The following is a 21636-nucleotide window of genomic DNA, read 5'->3' as shown; positions in this document are numbered from 1 at the left end:
TAAGCTTAAAATTTTTGTCTAGTGGTATACAAGACAAAACAAAAACATATTTTTGTCTTGTATCCCATTGGAAGATAGTTTTAAACTTAAAGCAGTTTGAAATGATTAATATATAAAATTGTAGCTGTCCGGGAATTTCAATTTCGATTTTTGTTTTAGACACGATTTTTATGCGGTTAATAACTCTTAATCTTTAAATTATTTATTTTTCAAAACCCAGGCTTTAGCTCTGAAGACTTTTGCCGATATTTTCTTTGATCATTAGTCAACTGATCTTAATTTATCAGTTATCTTAAAACTTTGCCCGAAAATCTATATATATATATATACATATATATTATAGTTTGTATATTAATAATTATTTTAAAACTTAATAAATGTTAAGCTTTAAATTAGTTTATAAGTAACTAATAATTCTACTGGTAAAAACACTACTAATACTGTTTAAAAAATTTAAAATTGAAATATTTAAGTTTTATGTATAAATAATTTCAGGTAAGTGAAAAAATTGATAATAATGATGACTTTATGTGGAATCGGCAGTTGAGATACTATTGGGAACTTGATATAGACGACTGTGTGATCAGGAGTGCAGGAAATAGGTATGTTTATGGATACGAGTATCTTGGTGCATCTGCTAGACTAGTAATAACTCCTCTTACTGATCGGCACTACTTAACTATGATGGGTGCTTTGCAGGTTTTTAAGTTTTTGGTGTTTATGATATTATTTAAGTACTACACATATTGTTACTATAATCTTTAAAATTACGGTTTTTAGGAAATTGTATAAACAATTAGGCTACATAATATTTGTTTTAAAGTTAAAACAGTATGAAAATTTTACAGTTGGATTTAGGAGGAGCACCGGCAGGTCCTGCTGGTACAGGAAAAACAGAAACTACTAAGGACCTTGCAAAAGCATTGGCAAATATTTGTGTGGTATTTAACTGCAGTGAGAGTCTTGATTACAGAATTATGGGAAGATTTTTTAGGTTATTTGTTTTTTTATAGTAGCTGTTTATTAATCTATAAAAACCTATGTAATGTGGTGTAAACTTAATCGAAAACTTGGCGTTTTCAATATTTAATAAAACATTCATGTGCTATTGCGTTAAACTTAAAACCAGTGTAGAACCATATGTAACACTATATGTTCACAATAGCATATGTCTAAAAATTGAACTGGCTGATAATTACATGTTATAGTAGTAAGATTTTTTACAGTTATTTTTTCTAGAACCAAACTATATAGATAGAAATTTTGTATTTGACTATTATTTTATATGTAAAATTATATAGTGGATTAGCGCAATCAGGAGCTTGGTTATGTTGTGATGAATTCAATAGAATTGATATTGAAGTTTTGTCAGTCATTGCGCAACAGTTACTTACTATTAGAAATGCAAAAATGCAGCATTTATCACGGTTAGCTTTATACAGCCCTAGCCAGTACAATACAGCTGATATAGATTAATTATATTTAATTAGATTTATAAAAATGACAACGGAAAACACTAAAAATAATTAAAAGGGTTTATAAATAAACATGGTTTATTAAGGTTTCTAATTTTTTTATTTACAATTCGATCATTTTAAACTTTTTTCTAAGTTGTTCATTTTCAACTTGTACGTTCCTAAATTTGATTCTTTTAACTAGGCACGTTTTTAACTTTTACATTTTCAATTTAATATAAAATCTATAATTGTGTAGGTTTGTGTTTGAAGGACGAGAGATCAAGTTAGTGCGCACTTGTGCCACTTTTATCACCATGAACCCCGGGTATGCGGGAAGGACAGAGCTTCCTGATAACCTGTCGGCCCTGTTCCGCCCCATCGCCATGATGGTGCCTAATTACCAGCTCATTGCTGAAGTAATATTGTATTCTGAAGGCTTTGAAGGTTCTAAAGTGCTTTCGAGAAAAATGGCACAAATGTATAAGTTGTGCTCTGAGCAGGTAACTTTAGTTTTTTTGTTTTTAAGCAGGAATTCGATAGAAACACACATTAATGTTATTTGAATGTTCTGAAGTACACAACATTATATTATCTTTATTTGTTTAATTTGATTATAATGATAATTAAAAAAACTAATTACAGTTATCGCAACAAGATCACTACGACTTTGGAATGAGAGCAGTCAAATCTGTGCTTGTTATGGCAGGTTCCCTAAAAAGAGAAAACCCTCATATTCACGAAGAAATCACCCTGATACGAGCTCTTAGGGATTCTAACTTACCTAAATTTCTTTCTCAAGTATATATTATGTTTTTTTTGTTAAAACTTTTTAGACTTTGTATACAATAATTTAGCGATTATTAAACTTGATAAAAAAGTTTTTTTACATTACTTTTGTAAACATTATATCAAGCAAAATACTAACTAAAGATTCAACACTTGAAAAAATAAACTAAATATAGAAATAAAATAGGGAGCTGTACAGTTTTCAATGCATATTTTATATGTTTTTAGTTTATTGCTCAAACGTATAAACTATAATCTGATAATGCAGGATGCACAGTTGTTTCGAGGAATCTTAAGTGATTTATTCCCTGGTGTTGATATACCGGAACATGACTACGGAGTCTTTGAAAAAACCATTAAGGATGTGATGAACAGAAAACATTTAAAACCTGTATCTGTGCTTGTTAAAAAAGTTTGTTAAAAAATGTTAAATGTTTCAAAACTAGTTTTTGAATGTTTATAACAAACGTTTTTGTTCGGTTTGTGTTTTAATAATGAACACTAATTAAAACAAACTTTTACTAATGTTTCAAAGTAGGTAATTCTTTTTTCTTTTGTGTTTTTTTAACTCAATATCTCTATCTTCGCTAACCAATTACAATCTAGCAAACTGTTATTTAAGGTGTTTTAGTATATTATTATCAAAATTGTATTTTATATTAATTTTCCAAAATCTTTCCATGTTGTTCAGAATTCTATTGAGAAGATTTCTGGATGTAAACAACTATGATCAAGTCTACAAGTTTTATCTACAACATTATGTTGTTTGATTAAATTGTATATAATCTTTTAATTTTTTTCTTTCAACAGAGTACTAATAATCTTATTTACTGTATAACTAATAATACTTAATCTGAATACATAAGACAAAAATATTTTTTTTAAATGTCATAGTATATTCAAAAAAGTTTAACTAAAACGATACTATATTAATATTCAAGGTCATCCAGTTGTACGAGACTATGTTAGTACGCCATGGATTAATGTTAGTCGGGCCTACTGGAGGGGGAAAAACAACTTGTTATCAAGTTCTTGCAGATGTGCTAAAAGACCTTAAACAACAAGGTCACGACAACCCAGATTACAAAGAAGTGAGAACAACTGTAATGAACCCAAAATCAATCAGTATGGGAGAGCTGTACGGGGAAGAAGACTCTTCAACTATGGAATGGAAAGATGGGTTGATGGCTATAAGTGTCAGAAACGCTTGTAAGGTTTGATTCCTCTAAAGTTAGAAAAAATTGTAATTAATTCAGTAACAGTTAGTTTTTCGTTTTAATTTAATTTTATCTTATTTAAATAATATCTATTTCTGCCTAATCTTATGTAAAAACATATTAAAAATTTTAATTTGATCTAAATAGTAGTTTAATATATTTCAAACTTTTTTTATTCAGTACGAACTTTGAAATTTTATTAAAAAATCAAGCCTAAACTATTTAATTTTGTCGCATAACAGCAAACCGAGAATGGTAATTTTGATCATCAATGGATTATTTGTGATGGTCCGGTTGATGCATTATGGATTGAAAACATGAACACAGTACTCGATGATAATAAAATGCTGTGTCTTGCAAACAGTGAGAGAATAAAGCTAGCTGAAACTATTCACATGATTTTTGAAGTTCAAGTCAGCTAATGCTTAATAAATAATACGTTTAATTAAAATAATTTCTATTACTTTATACCTTATATGACTTGTTTTGATATCTCTTACAATCTATTCAACTTTTTTGTTCATTTTGAATTAAAAATAGTTTAGTGGATTTAAGTTTTAATTTTAAGATATATATGCAATTAAAAAACTTAAAAAGATATTGAAGTATATTTCGGTTACACTTATTTAGGACTTAGCAGTTGCTTCTCCAGCTACTGTATCTAGGTGTGGTATGGTATACATTGACCCAACAGATCTAGGGTGGCGCCCGTTGGTAAGCACGTGGTTAAAAACTTGTGTTGCACCTCATGTAGACAACGCTGTCACTAACTTTATCAGCGATTTGTTCGATGCCTATGTCGAAGATGGACTTAGGTTGTACATTTTACGACAATATTTTGATACTTTTAGATGTCATTGTGTAAAAAGCTTTTTTTTCTAGTAACATTTCATTTTGAAAGATATACTTTTTAACCGTCAACTAAAGTGAAAAAATAAAAAAGTTAAATCGTAATAAAATTACTCACTAATAGATATTTTAGAATACTGAAGTGTAAGATTTTGTATTTAAATAAAACACTTTTTCATAGGTACGTGGAAAAAAAACTAAAACAAACAATGCAGCAATCTTCATTATCTAAAGTTAACACTTTATGCAAACTCATGCAGTCTCTACTGTTTGGAAAAAATGGCCCTGACTTTAAAATGGTTAGTTTTAAAATCATAATATAAATTTAATGCTTTCTGAATTTTATATTAAAACAATAATTGGATTTTCCAATAAAGTTGTATTAGCTTCAGATTGTCTCATTTTCGTCTGTTCTGATTTTAGTTTCTAATGATATAAAGAATCGATGAATAACATAGTTAAAGTGTTATTGTTTTAAGCTTTGATTAAAATAAATTGTTTGTAAATTAAATAAGTGCTATTTTTTGCAATGGTATAAACTTTAAATTAGTTTGATGAATTAATCATTAAGAACTTAGACTGTAGTTTGTATTAAATTTTCTTTTTTTTAGGATCGCACTAAGTTACAGCATGTGGTTGGAATGAGTTTTGTTTTCTCTTACACTTGGTCAATAGCTGGCAATATCGATGACAACAGTTATGACGATTTCGATACCTATTTTAGATCTCTTGTAGAAGATAATCATGAACTAAAGGTGCTTCCATTTTTAAACTTTTTAAATATTACCTTAATTATAAACTAGTAAGTAGTATTATTTTATCATACATGTTATTAAAAATGCTGTTAATAGAGATTAAGTCCATAGGGGGTCAACCTTTTTTAATAAATAGATTTTATTTTTATAGTTTTATTACAGTTATCAGACACTTTTTACCGCTTCACAGATATCAAAGCAATTTTTCGATATAAGGGTTCAAAAATGGCAAGTTCAATAAGTTTTTTATAGAAAGCACAAAAAAAAGATTAGTTCTAAAGTTTCTTTCAACTTTATCTTAAAATTTTACAGTTCAATACTAACTATTTTTTTAGAAAGTAACCTGCAGAATTTGTTTATAACTTTGCATAAAATTCCCTGTGTTTTCAAAGATGAAAGTCTTTTTGTAAGCTTTTGGGCCAAAAATTTATTTTCACAACTTTTTTTAAATTCCATTATTTTATATTTTTTAAGTAGTTAAAAAACATATTTAGATAAAATAGTAAATATTCAAACTTTCAAGAAACATGATAATTAAATAACATTGGTCCATACGTTTATATCGAAAACATTTTACAAAAAAGACCATATCTCAACAATTATATTTATTTATATTCTATAAAAAGTTACTTAAAGTCTATACTTTGAACTTTCATATAAAAACAAATGTTTTTTTTTTTGTAAAATGTATACTTCTCTTAAACTTCTAGTTCTGTTAGAATTTAACGTCTGAAATGTTTTTTTTTAAACTTCCTTTAAAATCAAATAAGGTTTGTTGTTGATACAATTAAACAACCAACTGATCATTCATACTTGCAGATACCTGCTACTGGGGATATTTTTAGTTACTTAGTAGATTTTGAAGCAAAGAGGTACGAACTATGGGAAAGATGCGTGTTACCATTTACTTATGACCCTAAAATGCCATTTTTTAATATTCTAGTACCGACTGTAGATACTACGAGGTTTGGATATCTTATGGATAAATTTTTAGATGTCAACCAATCCGTTCTTTTTACTGGTTCGTTTGTTTATTAGCATATTTTTAATTTCTCTTTAGTTATTTTTGCTATACTTTTTTAAATTAAAATGTATATTTTTAAACAAAAATTTTTAAAATTTGTTATTCACTTATATCAACTGTTTCAAAAAATAAAACTCTTGAGCGACTAAAATATGAAAAAAGTTAGTCTATATGTTATCAGTTATTAGTTGTTTTTTTATTTTGTATTTCAGCATTCCTCAAAGTTGTTGCAAAATATGTTTTTTAAATTATTTAAAGCCCTTTTTAAGTTTTTCTTTTCAAAACTGCTATATATTTAAATTTAAATTTAAAAAAGTATATTTACTTTAGCGATCTATTGTTCACAGTTAATATAAGTTTTAGAACCACTTTAATTTATTACTTGTCGAAAAATATTTTATTTATGTCGATTTAATTTAGAAAAACAATTTAAATGTATTATCTCTGTTTAGTTATTTTCTATTAATGAGTTGTTGTTATTTTTAAATTTTTTTGTTTAACATTTTTTTAGTAAGTACAGATAATTTAGACTTACTTGAAATAAGATTTTTTTTTAGAAATTTAATAAAACACTTCAAACCTTTATTTACTCTGATAGCAGTAATTAAAAACAAAATAAAACTTTTTATATTAAATTTTTTTTCATTAAGATAAAGACTAAAAAGCTTGAAGTGTGTTCATTTTTGAAACAATCTAAATGAAAAACATAAGCAAATAAATACAATCCGGCAGCTGCTTAACTTAGAGAATTTTTTTTTTTGATTAAAAATATTAATTTGTTTATTTTTTAATTTTTTAAGACAGTTATAGACCTAAAAACGAAGGCATTAACTGTTAGGTTAGATATTAAAGCTGATCATTATAAGTGAAATCGATACTTAGTTTATATAAATATAGTATAATTGAATAATCGTTAGTTTTATGAAATTATAACTCCTCAACTCGGTTTTTTTCTGTTGTAGCTTTTTGTTGGATTCTAATTTTGATATGCATTGTTAAAATAAAATTAATTATGTTAAACTAGACTTTTTTTTCGTTTTTAACAAATTTTTAAGTGGGTATAAATTGATTTTTTTTTATCTAACTTAGGTAAAAGTGGTGTTGGTAAATCGGTGGTTGCTCGTGGTTTGCTTGAATCCATAGCTTCACCTAAAAATTACGTTCCACTTTTCATGAACTTCTCTGCTCAAACTTCGTCTCTCAGAACTCAGGAGTTTATTGAAACTAAGCTTGAACGAAAAAGAAAAAATATAATAGGTATGTAGAGATAAGTAGTTAAAGTATATAATGACTTAAGCTATTTCACCTCTCAATTCCCCAGACACCTTTGTCATATAACTTTTTATATAGAATATTTTTAGGAGCCCCTAAAGGAAAGCGAATAATCATATTTGTTGATGATCTAAACATGCCAAAACATGATACTTACGGAAGTCAGCCCCCAATTGAACTATTAAGACAGTACCAAGATTTTGGTGGATTGTATGATAGAGAAAAATTGTTTTGGAAAGTAAGTACTATTTATTACTAAGAGTTTTTTTAGTCTGCACTACAGTGAAAAGACTTATAACTAAGTTTTATGTTTTTACAACTTTATTTAAACATTTACACCTATGTTACACAATAAAAGCTTTAAAAGAAAACTAAATTGTTTATTTAACGTAAATATATTATTAGCTAGAACATGTTTAATTCATTAGTAAGGGATGGACAAAGTATGGGTAGATCTGACCTGCCAAGTAGAAACCTCCCTCGTGTGACGTACTTTTTTTAACTTGAAAACAACTTGTGCAAAGCAACCAACATTGAGCTTTATTATTACACATGTGGTTTATAATTTATTTTTATACACAGTAATTATACAAAAAAAAATTCAAAACGATTTTCCGAAAACTTGAAAAATAATTTTTAATTTATCCAAAGTTACACAGCCTTCCAAGATTTACTTTCGAATATGCCCGCTCCGCAAAAGGCTTGTAAATCTTGCATATCCACATTATTTCATGTTTTCTACATTTATGATAAGTGATTTAAAAAATTGAAGTGTAGTTTAACACATAAAAAGCTTTAAAATGTTTAAATTAACTGGATCCGGCTTAATCTCAAATTAACAAATATCCAGACGGATTTTAATTTTGTGCATCCGATAGATCACTAATTAAAATATATTTCCAATCTTAACTTACCATGCGACTAATTTCAACAGGTCATAAATGACGTCACAATATGTGCCGCTTGTGCGCCACCAGGAGGTGGAAGAAACACAATAACACCTCGATTTACCCGTCATTTTTCAATGCTCTCACTTCCACCACCAAGTGATCACAATCTTAAAGCTATATTTTCTGTAAGTTGTTATATTGTCTAGCATTTAATATATTACACTTGATAACGAAAATTTTAGACTATCCTTATTATCACTCTTCCATATTTTTTACCTGACCTTCTAAATATACGAAAATTTATAAGGAAATTAAAATTACATAAACTAACATTTAGAGTGTATTATGATATAAACTTTAAAAATATATTAACGACTAATTAGTAAAAGTTTTTGATGCTATAACATAATATCTATAATGCTTTTTAAGTAAAGACGTTCATAAATGGTTTATTGTTGATATTTAAAATACGAAACGTTTTTATTTAATAGCTAGTAAAAGTACAACTTAATAGAAATTACATAAGGAGGTGTAAGGTTTTTAATTATATGGAGCACTTTAAACCAAATTTAATCAAAACTATGTATTGTTTAACATGGTTGTACAAATAATTTCATACATTGTTAATTTGCAATATTTTATTTTTAACTAGTTAAATAGTTTTAGTTGTTTCTAAACTCAACAGACAATTTTAACGGGATTCTTCAAAGAGTTTCCTGCAGCAGTAAAAGAATGTGGAAACAAAATAGTAGACGCAGCAGTAGAAATATACAATAGTATGTCAACCGATTTGCTTCCCACTCCTGACAAATCCCACTATGTATTTAATCTTAGGGATCTAAGCAAATGCGTCCAGGGAATTCTAAGAGCTGATGAAACTGTTATAAGAGATCAAGTGAGTCTTTAGTTCAGGGATGCCAAAAAATCTGGAGTTTTATAATTTAGGTAAAAAGAAACGTGGAAAATTGTAATTTGAGAAATTTTGAAAATACGTGACAAAACGTGAAATTGAAAAAAATCATTTAAAATCTAGAATTTCTAACAATTTTTACATGAAAAATAACAAAACTTAGACTATATATAAAACATCTATCACATAAACTTTACTTTGTAAAATTCTAATTTTTTATGATGTAACACATTTAAAGTAGCATTACAGTATCTTTTCAAAATGTTTATATTATTTTAGACCTTAACTTTAATTTTATACTAAAAATAGACTAAAAAATTTGTACTTTCAAAACCTGGAAGAAATATACAAAACCTGGAAAAATTTTCAAAAAATCTTTGGCGACCCTGTTAGTTTTTATGTTTTTGTACCACAATATTGAAATATTTTTCTAAACATAAACTTTCGTTTTAATTTATTATACGAAAGACTTTGTGTAAATAACGTATTTTAAATAACTCAAACTAGACCTTATGAAATTTTCAGTTTTAAAGTTCTTTAACTAAATAAACTTTATTAAGTCGTGTAAACTACGTGTTTCACCAAAATCAACAGAAACAAATATTCTACTTATTTGCTCATGAATCGTTACGAGTATTTCACGACAGATTAATAGATCAACCAGATAAAAGTTATTTTAACACGATGCTCAGCGATATTGCATCTAAATATTTTAATATATCAGTGAGTTTGTTTTAATTAGTACCTATTGCACTCATAAAGATCGTTTAGGATTGTAACATTCTAACAAGTTTAATAATTTCCTAAACATTAAGTTGTTTTAAATTAAAGTTTTTTTTCCTTGAAAAATAGAATACCCTAGTGTTTTTATTAGTTTTTTGATAAAAAATTAGTATTTAGTTTTTATAGTCAATAACATACAAGTTTTAGAATTATTTACAAACTTTGTTTTGTTTTAGCTTGACTTTGATTTATAAATTTTTCTTTGTAAGAATTATGTTACTTCACTCAACCACAGCAATTTCTTATTAGATGGAACCTGATGAATTTTTAAGAAAGCCAATTATTTTTGGTAACTTTATGAAGATAAGCTGTCCTCCCGAGGACAAAGTTTATGAAGATCTCACTCAAATGTAACTTGATTTTTTTGATAGCTCACTTATTTTATATCAAATATTAATGTTTTACTATTAGGGATAGTTTCGTATATATGTAGTTTTTATGATGAAGTATTTTAAAATGATTTTATAGTTTTCGATTCTTTAGAAATAAAGCAGAGCAAGATATATTGAAAATACAAATAAACACCTTTGTACATACTGTTCAAGCTAAACAATGTGTTGTAAAACATTTAACTTGAAAAGTACGTAAAACAGTATTTGGTTTTAGTGTTATTAAAATTGTATAAATTAACAAAAGTATAAGTCACTTACAGAACAAGTTATGATTGTTAATAAAAAAAGTTAGTTTTTTAGTAATTAGTTGTTTTTCGTATAATAACGTTTAATATAACTAAAAAAATATTACTAGTTATTGTCTTATTACTCTACAAAAAATATTTTAGACCGGATAGAACGAAGCAAGTTTTAGAAGATTATCTAGATGATTTTAACATGAATTCTTCAAAAGAAATGAAACTTGTGTTTTTCCAAGATGCTATAGATCATGTATCTAGGTTGGCAAAGCCTGATAATTGTTTTGTTTATTTTTTCAGACAAAAGTTTACGAATATAAATAAATAAATTAGTCACATTTCGTCAGACATAAACTTATATTTACTTAATATGATACAGATGTATTTTCTTTGTTTTTGTACTGAATATTTATAAATTTGTTTTACTGAGGTCCATTTTAGTATTTTCCGGTTGTAATTTTTTACGTTTATATAACAAGTTCAAAAATATGTTTTAAAGCTATTACTTCGATCGCTTGAATAAATAAAAAAGTGTATGTGGAAAATTTTAAAGCACAACTGAAAGGTTTAAACTGTTTTAAACAGAATAGTTCGGATGATAACTACACAGCGAGGAAATGCGTTACTAGTGGGGGTAGGCGGTTGTGGTAAGCAGTCCCTCACAAGACTTGCCTGCCACATATGTGGGTATCATTGTTACCAGATCGAGCTTACTAGAGGGTATAACTACGAGAGTTTTCATGAAGACTTGAGAAAAGTTATGAAATTAGCTGGTGGTAATGGATTAAATACTGTCTTTCTCTTCACTGATACACAAGTAGGTTTTATATCATAAACTTGTAGATAAATTGATGCAATAAAAAATTTTTGAGCTAAGTTTTTGTTTGCAAGTTTTATTAACACAACATTTTTCCATACAATAAAGTTTCAATAATTTTAGTTAAAAGAGGTGTAAAACTAAATGTTGTATATCTTAAACATTTTAAGTATGACAAAAGCAGTAATCTACTAATCAAAATACTACAATTTAAAATTGGCGTATTTTTCTAGAGATTTAAGAAAGATTTCGATTAAGAAATTTATTGATATTTTAGATAATCTATGACTTTAAATAAAATAGATTGTTCAAGAGGAGTTTCTAGAGGATATCAACAACATACTAAATAGTGGGGAAGTAGCCAATTTGTTTGAAAAAGACGAGCTTGAGCAAGTTTTGCAGTTAGTAAGGCCACATGCCAAACTCCAAGGTATCAGTGAAAGTGACAGAGATGGTGTGTATCAGCACTTTATAGCTAGGTTTGTCTTTTTGTAAAAACTTTTTCGTTTCAAACCATAATCTACAGTGTTAATTTTAAAATTTATGGAGGGAGTCTTATTTGATTTTATAAGTTATAATCTTCTGGTAGATCTTAATATCAGTCACTAGATACTTTTTACATCTTTGAAATATTCAGTGTAGTTTTAGAGATATCAGGGATTAAAGTTGAGTTTTTTGTATAGAAAGTGGAATTTTACAAAACAAAAAAAAAGCTATCTTCATCTATAACTTTTAAACAATTTTCTTTAAAATGACATTTTTTTACTAGTAGTTTTATTGATAGCACACAAGAATTAAAAATTAAAATAAAGAGAATATTATTAGTGACATTTTGTTTAGTGTTTTAGTCTTCACTATGTGAAGTTTTGAAACTATATAAGGAATTTATCTAAGTTTTAAATCTCTTGCTCAAAAACAAGTATAACATTGAATTTTTTAAAATGATGGAATTGCGATCTTCACAACGAACAAAAGTAACCATATTTCAAATTTCTATATTTAATAAAAATGCTATATGTTGATTTTTTTTTTGTTACAGAGTACGTGAAAATCTTCATATAGTACTATGTATGTCACCAGTGGGAGATGCTTTCAGAAGCAGATGTAGAATGTTTCCATCTTTGGTCAACTGCTGCACTATTGACTGGTTTATGAAACTAATTTTCATTTTTTAGAGTTATTATAGAGTTTTTTATTGTCAATTTTTTAACTGTTTAAAAATTGCCATGTTTTAAAATAAGTTTCTCAATTGCAGGTTTGTACAGTGGCCAGAAGAGGCTTTATTAAGCGTGGCAAAGAATTTTTTTGGTCCAGTAGATGAGCTTGAAGATAGTTACAAAGAATCTCTTTCTAAAATATGTGTTACCATACATATTAGTGTTACTAACATGGCCGAAAAGTTTGTATATAAACTATTACTGTATTTTCTTATAATTGGGTATATTAATTAAAAAGTTTAAAAACTAAGACACAATCTAATGATTGTATTGTTTATATGTTTCACTAATAAAATTTTTCAAATATTAAGTCTTAATTTTACATACTTTTATTTTAAAGTTTAAAATAAAATAACCTATAGGTTTTATAAAGAACTTCGAAGACATTATTATACCACTCCAACTTCGTATTTAGAGCTCATTAATTTATACCTTAGCATGCTTGGAATTAAAAAGAAAGAACTTATCGGGCAAAGAGATAGATTTATTGTTAGCAAGCATTCGTATTTAACTTGTTATTAAGAGTATTGAATAAATTTACTGAACGCTTTTAGATTTTTTGTAAAAAACTTTTTCAATTTGTTTTTTTTTTAGTCTGGCATGAACAAGCTAGCCGAAACAAATTCAGTTGTATCAGTTCTTGAAGTTGAAGCAAACGAGTTGGAGCCAATACTTGTCACTAAAAGCCAAGAAACTCAAGAATTAATGGAGAAAGTGCAAGTAGAGCAAGAAAAAGCTGACAAAGTAAAAACATAAGTTTTAACTATCTTCTTATATTAATGTATTTTGCAATGTATTAATGCAGTGAAATTGTTCTATTTTTTTGTTGAGACAAATGATTAATCTTTAAAGTTTTAAGTGTGCTCAAAATTAAATAAACGAAACAGGTGAAGAAGGTAGTATTAGAAGACGAAGCAGTTGCCAAAGTAAAAGCGGAAGAAACACAAGCAATAGCTGATGACGCACAACGTGATCTAGACGAAGCAATGCCAGTGTTAAATAAAGCTAATAAAGCATTAGATGCTCTTGATAAAGCTGATATTACAGAAATAAAGAATTTTATCAAGCCACCTGAAGCTGTTCAAACTGTACTAGAAACTGTTAGATTTTTTTATTTACAAATTTTTAACTGAAAAAATGTCAAACTTTTGTGTTGTGTTAAATTTCAAAATGAATTTTATTTGTTTCTGCAATTTTGTTTTATTATCTTTGATTTACATATACTTGTAGTTTAAAGACTGCCTTGAACATTCCGGTAATAAGTTTCAATTTTTCAACGTTTTTAACGTTTTTTTAAATTAAAGTTTGTTTATCAGTTTGATATGATTGTATAACTATTAATTTTAACTTAGTTTCACAAAAATAAAACATACAATTAATAAAAAAACACGATTTTTTGAGTTTGTTTATCTTTAATTAATAATAGTCTAGTTAATTAATTATTACGCTAGTTTGTTGTTTACGAATTAGAATTATAAAAAGCGAAAATTTCAGATACAGCTCTACAATATATTGTTATACTACAGGTTTGCATACTGTTTAAAATGAAAACTGATTGGGCAAGTGCAAAGAGCTTGTTAGGAGATTCAAACTTTTTAAAGAGGTGCATTGAGTACGACAAAGATAACATTAGCAATATTATACTGAAAAAACTAAAAAAGTATATTGATAATCCCGATTTTGTTCCAGAAAAAGTAGAAAAAGTAAATTTATTTTTTATGATTTTGTTATTCAATACACTGTTTAGAAACTGAAAAGTTGATCAAAAGTTTATTGTAGTTTAAAGAGTTTATAATCAATCAAAAGTGTATAAAATTATGCTAAAATGAAGATGAAAAACGCTGTATATCTAATATTCAGTTAGCAAAAATAAATCAAAGTTATTCCATTAGTAACACTTTTAGAAAATACCTATTATTGTAGAATATTTAAAAAAATTTAATTTGCTTTTTTTTAAACTTTCAAAAGCAATTAAAATAGGAAGAAAATTGAAATCAAAGTCATAACGTCATATGTAGTTGTTCATTTTTAGTATTGTATATAATTTTACCAGTTTATTTAGCATTTTTTAAATTCTAGTAATCTATAATTAGTATCATATTTAACAAAATAGGTTTCAAAAGCGTGCAAGTCTTTGTGCATGTGGGTCCGAGCTATGCACACATACTCTTTAGTTGTGAAGGAGGTAGAACCTAAACGTCAAAAGCTTAAACAGGCAACTGCTGAGTTGGATATTGTCATGACATCTTTAAAAGAAAAACAAAATAAATTAGAAAGTGTTCAAGCACAAATTGCCGAGTTACAGGTTTAGAATTGATATAACATACGTATAATCATTACATGCGTTGTTGCCACACAATTAATTAAAGATAACTAAGTTTATCTTTTAAAATATATTTGAAAAATATTATTAAATTTAAATTGTTTTTATTTTTTTAGTAAATTTATATTAGATATATTAAGTAAAAAGCTTTTGCTATTGACGAGAATTTTTGCTTCTAATTAATTTCTTTTATAAAAAATTACGAAAAATAAGCGATTTTTTTTTAATTTATCAAAAACTTAGTATATTTTTTTAGATCAGTAAATTTCTGAAGCTTTATGTATATAGTTTTATTTAGGAATAGTGTTTGAAATTTTAACGCACATTTGTTTAATAATTTTGATAAATTTTAATCGTTTACTTTTATTTCGTATGATAAAATGCAATGAAATACAAAACAATAGCTGATTTTAAATATAAACAATTTTTACTATATCACTTTAAACATTTTTTTTTGGTTTAATTTTTATTGCATAGAAATTTTATATTAGTTTCATAGCTAATTTAAGAGAGGCTAGGTTAATGTTACTGTTTATATGTTTCAAAAGTATTTGTTTGAAAAACTAAAATATTGTCTAATGCTTAGCAAACTTTTGATGAGAGTGTAGACGAAAAAGATAGACTTTTAAAACAACAAAAACTTACAAAAGCAAGAATGGCAAGAGCTGGTAAATTGACTTCAGCATTGGCTGATGAAGCTGTTAGTGCTGTATTTTTATTTAATAGATGTTGGTAAATATTTAAACATCTATTTTGAAACAAATGAACTTATATTTCGTATATTTAAGGCTTTTTTAAATTGTTTTTTCTATTAAACTGTATGAATTAAAGAAATGTTTGCTTATTATTTGTTCAAATTTAGGATTAATGATGTATTAAGTTATTTGAATTTAGTTGTTACCAATTACTTCAAATCATTAATAAGATAAATCAAGCACATGTAAAACTATTTTTCACTTCTTATTTAACTATTTAATTTTAACTTAAATATATTTTTGTGCTTTAAAAGAAATTTTAATTTTAAGACCAGATTTGAATTTTAAAATTAAATTTATGTTCATTTAGTTAGGTTGGTAGTATGCTACCGAGTCCTGAGAAAAAAAGGAGCTTTGTTACGTTCTTAAGGATTTATTATAACTCGTTTTTGAATAATTTTATATTTTTTGTTTTAATTTGTATTAATGTAATTTTGTTGATGATATTTAAAAAGTTGTACTTAAAAAGTAAGTTTAAGTTATAGTAAGTAGTTTTTAACTGTGACTTAAAGCTTTTTTTTCATGCTAACCTTAATTAAAACGCACTCAAGTTTTTTGATTTGCGGCAAGAACTGTAAACTGTATTTCAAAATGTATAAGTAAAAACTTAACATTTTTATTGGTGAGCCAATCAATTATATAAAACGATAATTAAATTTTTAATTATACTTCATTAGTTTGTATCCCATTTTTAAAGTTCACATGTCCAAAATTGTCATCTGGTTTTACACAACTCCTTTATTAAGCAAGTGTGAAGCTTTAGCTTTACAGACGAAAACGATATAAAATAAAACATTTACTTGTTTGCTTTTTTTACAAATACTTTACCTATTGCTATTAACAATCAATAAATAAAAGTGGTTTTATTTATTAGATTATATTATACTATTTAATAAATCATTACACATATTTTTTTATAGACTTATACTATTAATTTATGCTAGTAAAGTCTCATTTTTTTTAGTTTATTTTAAAATATTTTGTCAACGGTAGGTACGTTGGAAGGAAAATATTGCAGCATATGAAAAGCAAATATCTAATGTAATTGGTGATGTGTTTATATCTGCCGCTTGTGTTGCTTATTATGGAGCTTTCACTTCTACATACAGAGAAAAACTTGTCAGTATTTGGAATGCGGCCTGTAAAGAAGCTGTAAGTTGTTTTTCTGTTGCAACGTTTTTAAATGTTTACATAAAATAATAAACTACCAGGAGCTTCCAACATCCGATGACACCTCATTAGTGACCATTTTAGGTGATCCTTATGTAACACGGCAATGGAATGCAGAAGGACTACCTCGTGACGTAATAAGCACTGAAAATGCAATCATGTGCACCAAAGCAAGACGGTGGCCTCTAATGATCGACCCACAAGACCAAGCAAACAGGTAAAACTTGTTTACGAACTATTGGTTTTGTTGTTTATTACAAACATAAATAGCAAAACCTGTCATAAGGCTGCTTGTGCCTTTTAATAATTTGTTCAATACTATTTTGAAGTAATAACGTTATAAGTAGAACTGTTTTCTTTGAAACAGTGTACAATTTAGTATCTTAAAAGTCTGGCTACTTTGCTATTAAAATAGTCTTAAACACTTTTTGTTATTAAATTTTATAAAGATTAATTTAACAAACTTGTAAAAATACTTAATACAGATGGATTCGTAATAAAGAAGCTGAAAATGGTCTAAAAATAATCAAATTAACTGACGGAAACTTTTTAAGAACTCTTGAAAATGCTATACGAATGGGTACACCGGTTTTATGCGAGGAAATAGAAGAAAGCTTGGAGCCTTCTCTAGAGCCTATCTTATTAAAACAAGTAAACTAATGTATTTTAAAACTTATAAAACTAAATGCGTTGATACTAGCAAGTAGTTTTAAACTTCATATTTATTTTGTAAAATATCTTCTTTTTGATATTTTGATTGTTGTAGTAAATAAACAAACAGACATACGTATCAGGAGGTCGTCTTCTTATCAGGTTAGGTGATTCAGACATCGACTATGATAAAAACTTTAGGTTTTATATGACAACTAAGATGGCAAACCCCCACTATATGCCTGAAATTTGTATTAAGGTATATTGTTTTTTTTGTTTATTAGCATACTTTGATTATGAATAACATACAGAATTTTCAAGCAGTTTATATAATTTTGAAATTGGTGCTAAGACTTTTGTTAATATTATCGTTTAATTCAATCTCCAGTTGAGATCATAATGTTTGAGAAATTTTAAATTTTAAACTGTGAACAAAAAATTTTTCAAAATAACAACACACTATTTATTTTCAAATCTTAATTAAGGAAAATATAACGTTAGTTTAATTCTGATACACGTAGATACAACAACTCAATTTTTATAAATGTCTACAAGTTGCTGCATAAATCAAAACTTAAACAATATTTTTATAATTATAAGTATCTAAAAAGCTATAGTGAAATATTAAATGGTAGGCTAGTTTAATTTATATGAAATTTTTAGATTTTGTTATAAAAATATGTTGATAAAGTTAGAGTATTGGTTTATTTTATTAAATTATATATTATAGACCCTTTAGTTATTTTTTAGCTTGAAATGCTCAGTCTATTTTAAAAGTATTACATAGTAACTTTTGAGATAACCTGGTTAAATGCAGAGAGTAAGTTAGGTTCCTTATGTGAGGAGAAAAGTCTGTAGTAACAGTTTTTCTATTAAAAAATAAATAAAAATATGACAAAAAAAGAATATTTTGTTTATTTTCGAAATAAAAAATTAAAATTTTAAAAATTACTTACTAAATATTTTTTTTATTGTTTCAACAAAAAATTATTGAAAGCTTTACGTATTTATCTCAAAAAGTGTACAAAGGTTTTATAAGAATAGTTTATTTTCGCCTTTTTAGTTTGCGCCTCCTATAAAGAACCTATTAAACTCTTTAACTTTGATCGCATATATCTCAAAAGTAACTCCAAATTTTAACAAACGGTAAAAAACTCGTAACTTGGTTATTTATGTAAAAAATAAGACTCTTAAAAATATGTTTTACACCCCCCTTTTATGCCTTTGATGTGTTGTTATAACCTCATATTGGATTCAATGTTTTAGTTTTTAATTATGATACGATTATGCAAGGTCACTATCATCAATTTCACGGTGACAAAACTTGGGCTAGAAGATCAAATTTTGTCGGATGTAGTCAGATTAGAAAGACCTGATCTCGAAAAACAGAGAACTGAGCTCATACTTACGTTAGTTTTTAAGCATTTTTTGTCTATTATTTACAAATTAAAACTGAAAATTAAAAGACTTCTCTAAATCTATATCAATGTTTATTCTTTTCCGTAACATAATCGTTTTACTACATAGTTGTGGTTTGAAAACCATTACAGTAGCCTCTCGCATCTTTACGCACTCGTGACGTTACGCACTCTCGTTTAGTTACGCATTTTAATATTCTAAAAATTCAAAAAATAAAAACTTTAAATTTATACAAATTAGGCAATTCCTCAAATTCATATTGCATGAAATTTCATTCCTGCTCAAAAAATCCATTAATATATCTTTAATACAATGCAAGACAAGTTTACCCTTATGTGGGCAAAGGTCAAATTAAAAAGAGTTGTAGTAACATAGACAAATTTTATTAAACATTTTTCTTATATTTTAAGTATTTTTGTCAAAAGAAGAAATCCATTACAGCACCAAAGGCATAATTTTGTAAAAGACTATAGGAACAAATTTAAAAATGGACACCACACCATTCCTTAATTGTAAACAAATGCTTAATTATAAGTTGAATTTGCTAAATAGAATAGAATATGAGTGTTAAGTGTCAAATAAATCACCTAGTATTATATATAAAAATAAAATCTACTTATTATTAAAATTACTAAAAACAAATATTATTATTTTATATAAATTTAAACCCTTTTTTAATATATGTATAGTTTTATCTTTCGTTTTAATATTTATAAATAAAGTAAACAAATTGTTAAAAGTGGGAAAGTCCCCAGTCTGCTTTAAACTAGAAGCAATATGAAAAAACAGCCATTATAGCAAGTATATTTGGTACCTCTTGTATCTTTGCGATCTCTCGTATCTCTACGCATTTTTTCTGTGGACACAATGTGCGTAAATAAGCGAGAGGTTACTGTATGTAGTTTTTGGCACTTTTTTCTTAGGTTTTTGTGCGAGGTTGATATATATTTTTTAAACCTTTAGTTAAAAGAGCATTTAGTTCTGAAACTTTTTATAATTTAAATTTAGTAAACACATTTCTCATATTTAAAAATGAATAAAAGTTATAAAAAGTCTCTATTATTTAACTCTTTGTCATACATTCTAATAGAGTACGTATATTTTTAGCTAAATGAGGAATTTTTGTATTAAGTAATGCTAAAGTTTCATTAAATATTTTTGTGTATAATTATTATATCAGCAACATCGTAAAACATTTTACATTATACATTTTTATTGACAGCAATACTATATTTTTAGTTTTTTGCTCGCATTAGTACGCACTTTCATGTGTTATAAAAGCAAACAAACTACAGATTTCAATAACTTTAAATGTATTTTTTCGATATTCGTGTTTTAGTTTTGAATCAAGTTTTGTTTGTTAGAATCAACACCGACAAGACTCAGTTAAAAGAGTTAGAAGATGAAATACTGAGATTATTATTTAATGTTGAAGGAAATATTTTGGACAACCAGCAACTTGTCGATACTCTTAATAATTCTAAAATAACTAGTAGTATTATAACCAAACGTTTGTTGGAAGCTGAAAAAACAGAAGCGAATATATCTATTGCTAGAGAAAAGTAGTTTTTTTTTATGAATTCCCTAAAATTTTCATTTTGGAAAAGTATAAGATTATTTGCTCGTTTTACTTAAATTAATATAAACGTAGATTAAATCTTGTTAATGTTTTTTTTCACCTCAGATGTACAAAAAGTTTTGTTTGTCACATAATTTAGGCTACAAAGTTTGTTTCATTTTTTAAGTTCACTGACAAAATTCATTGTATAATAGTTTTTTTTTTTACAAATTTTTAAACTACTTGTCATTTAAATTATTTGAAACATTACCAAATATTTATGTGAAGTTTGTTATTTATTGAATTACTTCGCATAATAGGTGTTTTCTAAGCGTATTACACCTTTAAAAAACATATAATTATCAAAAATTAAAAGTAAAATTTAAAATACTTCTTTTTATAATCCTTACAACATCATTAATTTAAACAATGCAACAGATATCGACCAATAGCAACGCGGGGATCAGTGTTATTTTTTGTACTGTCATCATTGCAGGAAATAGACCCAATGTACATGTTTTCATTACAGTACTTTAACAATATTTTTAATACCACAATTTCATCTGCTCCAGTTTCAGATGACCTAAACAAAAGACTAAATATTTTATTGGTTTGCTTTAGTTTTGTTTATAAAATAGCAATTTATAGATCTGACTTTTTTCTTACAACAAAACTTGTTTAATTTTTTTTAAAAGCTTTGTACGACTGTTTTAATAAAAAATAAATTAGCGGTTTAAGTTATTACAATATTAACTTTTTGCCTTTAAAAGTTTGTCTTTAAAGACACTTGTAGTCTTTTACTTAATATAAACTTATGAAACTCACAAATAAAATAAAACTCATAAATATTTTTTCCTTTGTGTTTAGCAACTTTTTCTCGCCCAAATATGATTAATAACTACTTTAAAAGTTTAATGTAATTATTAATTTTACAGGAACAAACAACTTTTGCTGTTTACCGAAACGTAGCTAGAGGTTTGTTTGAAAAACACAAGTTGCTCTTCAGTTTCATGATGTGTGTTGAAATAATGCGTAACAACAGCATGATATCTACGCAAGAGTGGATTTACTTGATTCGAGGAGCATCTGCAATTGACAGACAAAGACCCGAAAAGCCTAACGTTTTTTGGCTGAGTGAAGAAGTAAATTTCA

The 21636-nt window shown here is 26.6% G+C and overlaps 1 protein-coding gene across 1 annotated transcript in view; it reads left to right on the top strand.

Moving 5' to 3' along the window:
- LOC145835223 (dynein axonemal heavy chain 6-like) overlaps nt 1-21636 on the top strand; it is a 60227-nt gene that overhangs the window by 25904 nt on the left and 12687 nt on the right. The window contains exons 30-66 of the mRNA XM_082942784.1: nt 496-699; nt 849-994; nt 1302-1427; nt 1714-1957; nt 2100-2255; nt 2512-2655; nt 3185-3457; nt 3703-3873; nt 4091-4275; nt 4491-4608; nt 4921-5064; nt 5884-6085; nt 7178-7345; nt 7450-7598; nt 8295-8435; nt 8936-9145; nt 9755-9883; nt 10193-10293; nt 10725-10835; nt 11160-11391; nt 11695-11870; nt 12431-12538; nt 12647-12790; nt 12971-13097; nt 13203-13352; nt 13496-13708; nt 14135-14311; nt 14722-14913; nt 15518-15631; nt 16680-16838; nt 16898-17073; nt 17342-17507; nt 17638-17766; nt 18801-18916; nt 20291-20488; nt 20923-21094; nt 21420-21626. Coding sequence (XP_082798910.1) covers nt 496-699; nt 849-994; nt 1302-1427; nt 1714-1957; nt 2100-2255; nt 2512-2655; nt 3185-3457; nt 3703-3873; nt 4091-4275; nt 4491-4608; nt 4921-5064; nt 5884-6085; nt 7178-7345; nt 7450-7598; nt 8295-8435; nt 8936-9145; nt 9755-9883; nt 10193-10293; nt 10725-10835; nt 11160-11391; nt 11695-11870; nt 12431-12538; nt 12647-12790; nt 12971-13097; nt 13203-13352; nt 13496-13708; nt 14135-14311; nt 14722-14913; nt 15518-15631; nt 16680-16838; nt 16898-17073; nt 17342-17507; nt 17638-17766; nt 18801-18916; nt 20291-20488; nt 20923-21094; nt 21420-21626 — 6078 coding nt within the window. The remainder of the gene's footprint in view (nt 1-495; nt 700-848; nt 995-1301; nt 1428-1713; nt 1958-2099; nt 2256-2511; nt 2656-3184; nt 3458-3702; nt 3874-4090; nt 4276-4490; nt 4609-4920; nt 5065-5883; nt 6086-7177; nt 7346-7449; nt 7599-8294; nt 8436-8935; nt 9146-9754; nt 9884-10192; nt 10294-10724; nt 10836-11159; nt 11392-11694; nt 11871-12430; nt 12539-12646; nt 12791-12970; nt 13098-13202; nt 13353-13495; nt 13709-14134; nt 14312-14721; nt 14914-15517; nt 15632-16679; nt 16839-16897; nt 17074-17341; nt 17508-17637; nt 17767-18800; nt 18917-20290; nt 20489-20922; nt 21095-21419; nt 21627-21636) is intronic.

This window comes from Thalia democratica, chromosome 4, assembly GCF_965202585.1.
Source record: "Thalia democratica chromosome 4, ktThaDemo2.hap1.1, whole genome shotgun sequence".
NCBI classification, from domain to species: Eukaryota; Metazoa; Chordata; class Thaliacea; order Salpida; family Salpidae; genus Thalia; species Thalia democratica.
Note: the sequence above shows the minus strand (reverse complement) of the source record. Positions and strands in the feature narration are given on the sequence as shown.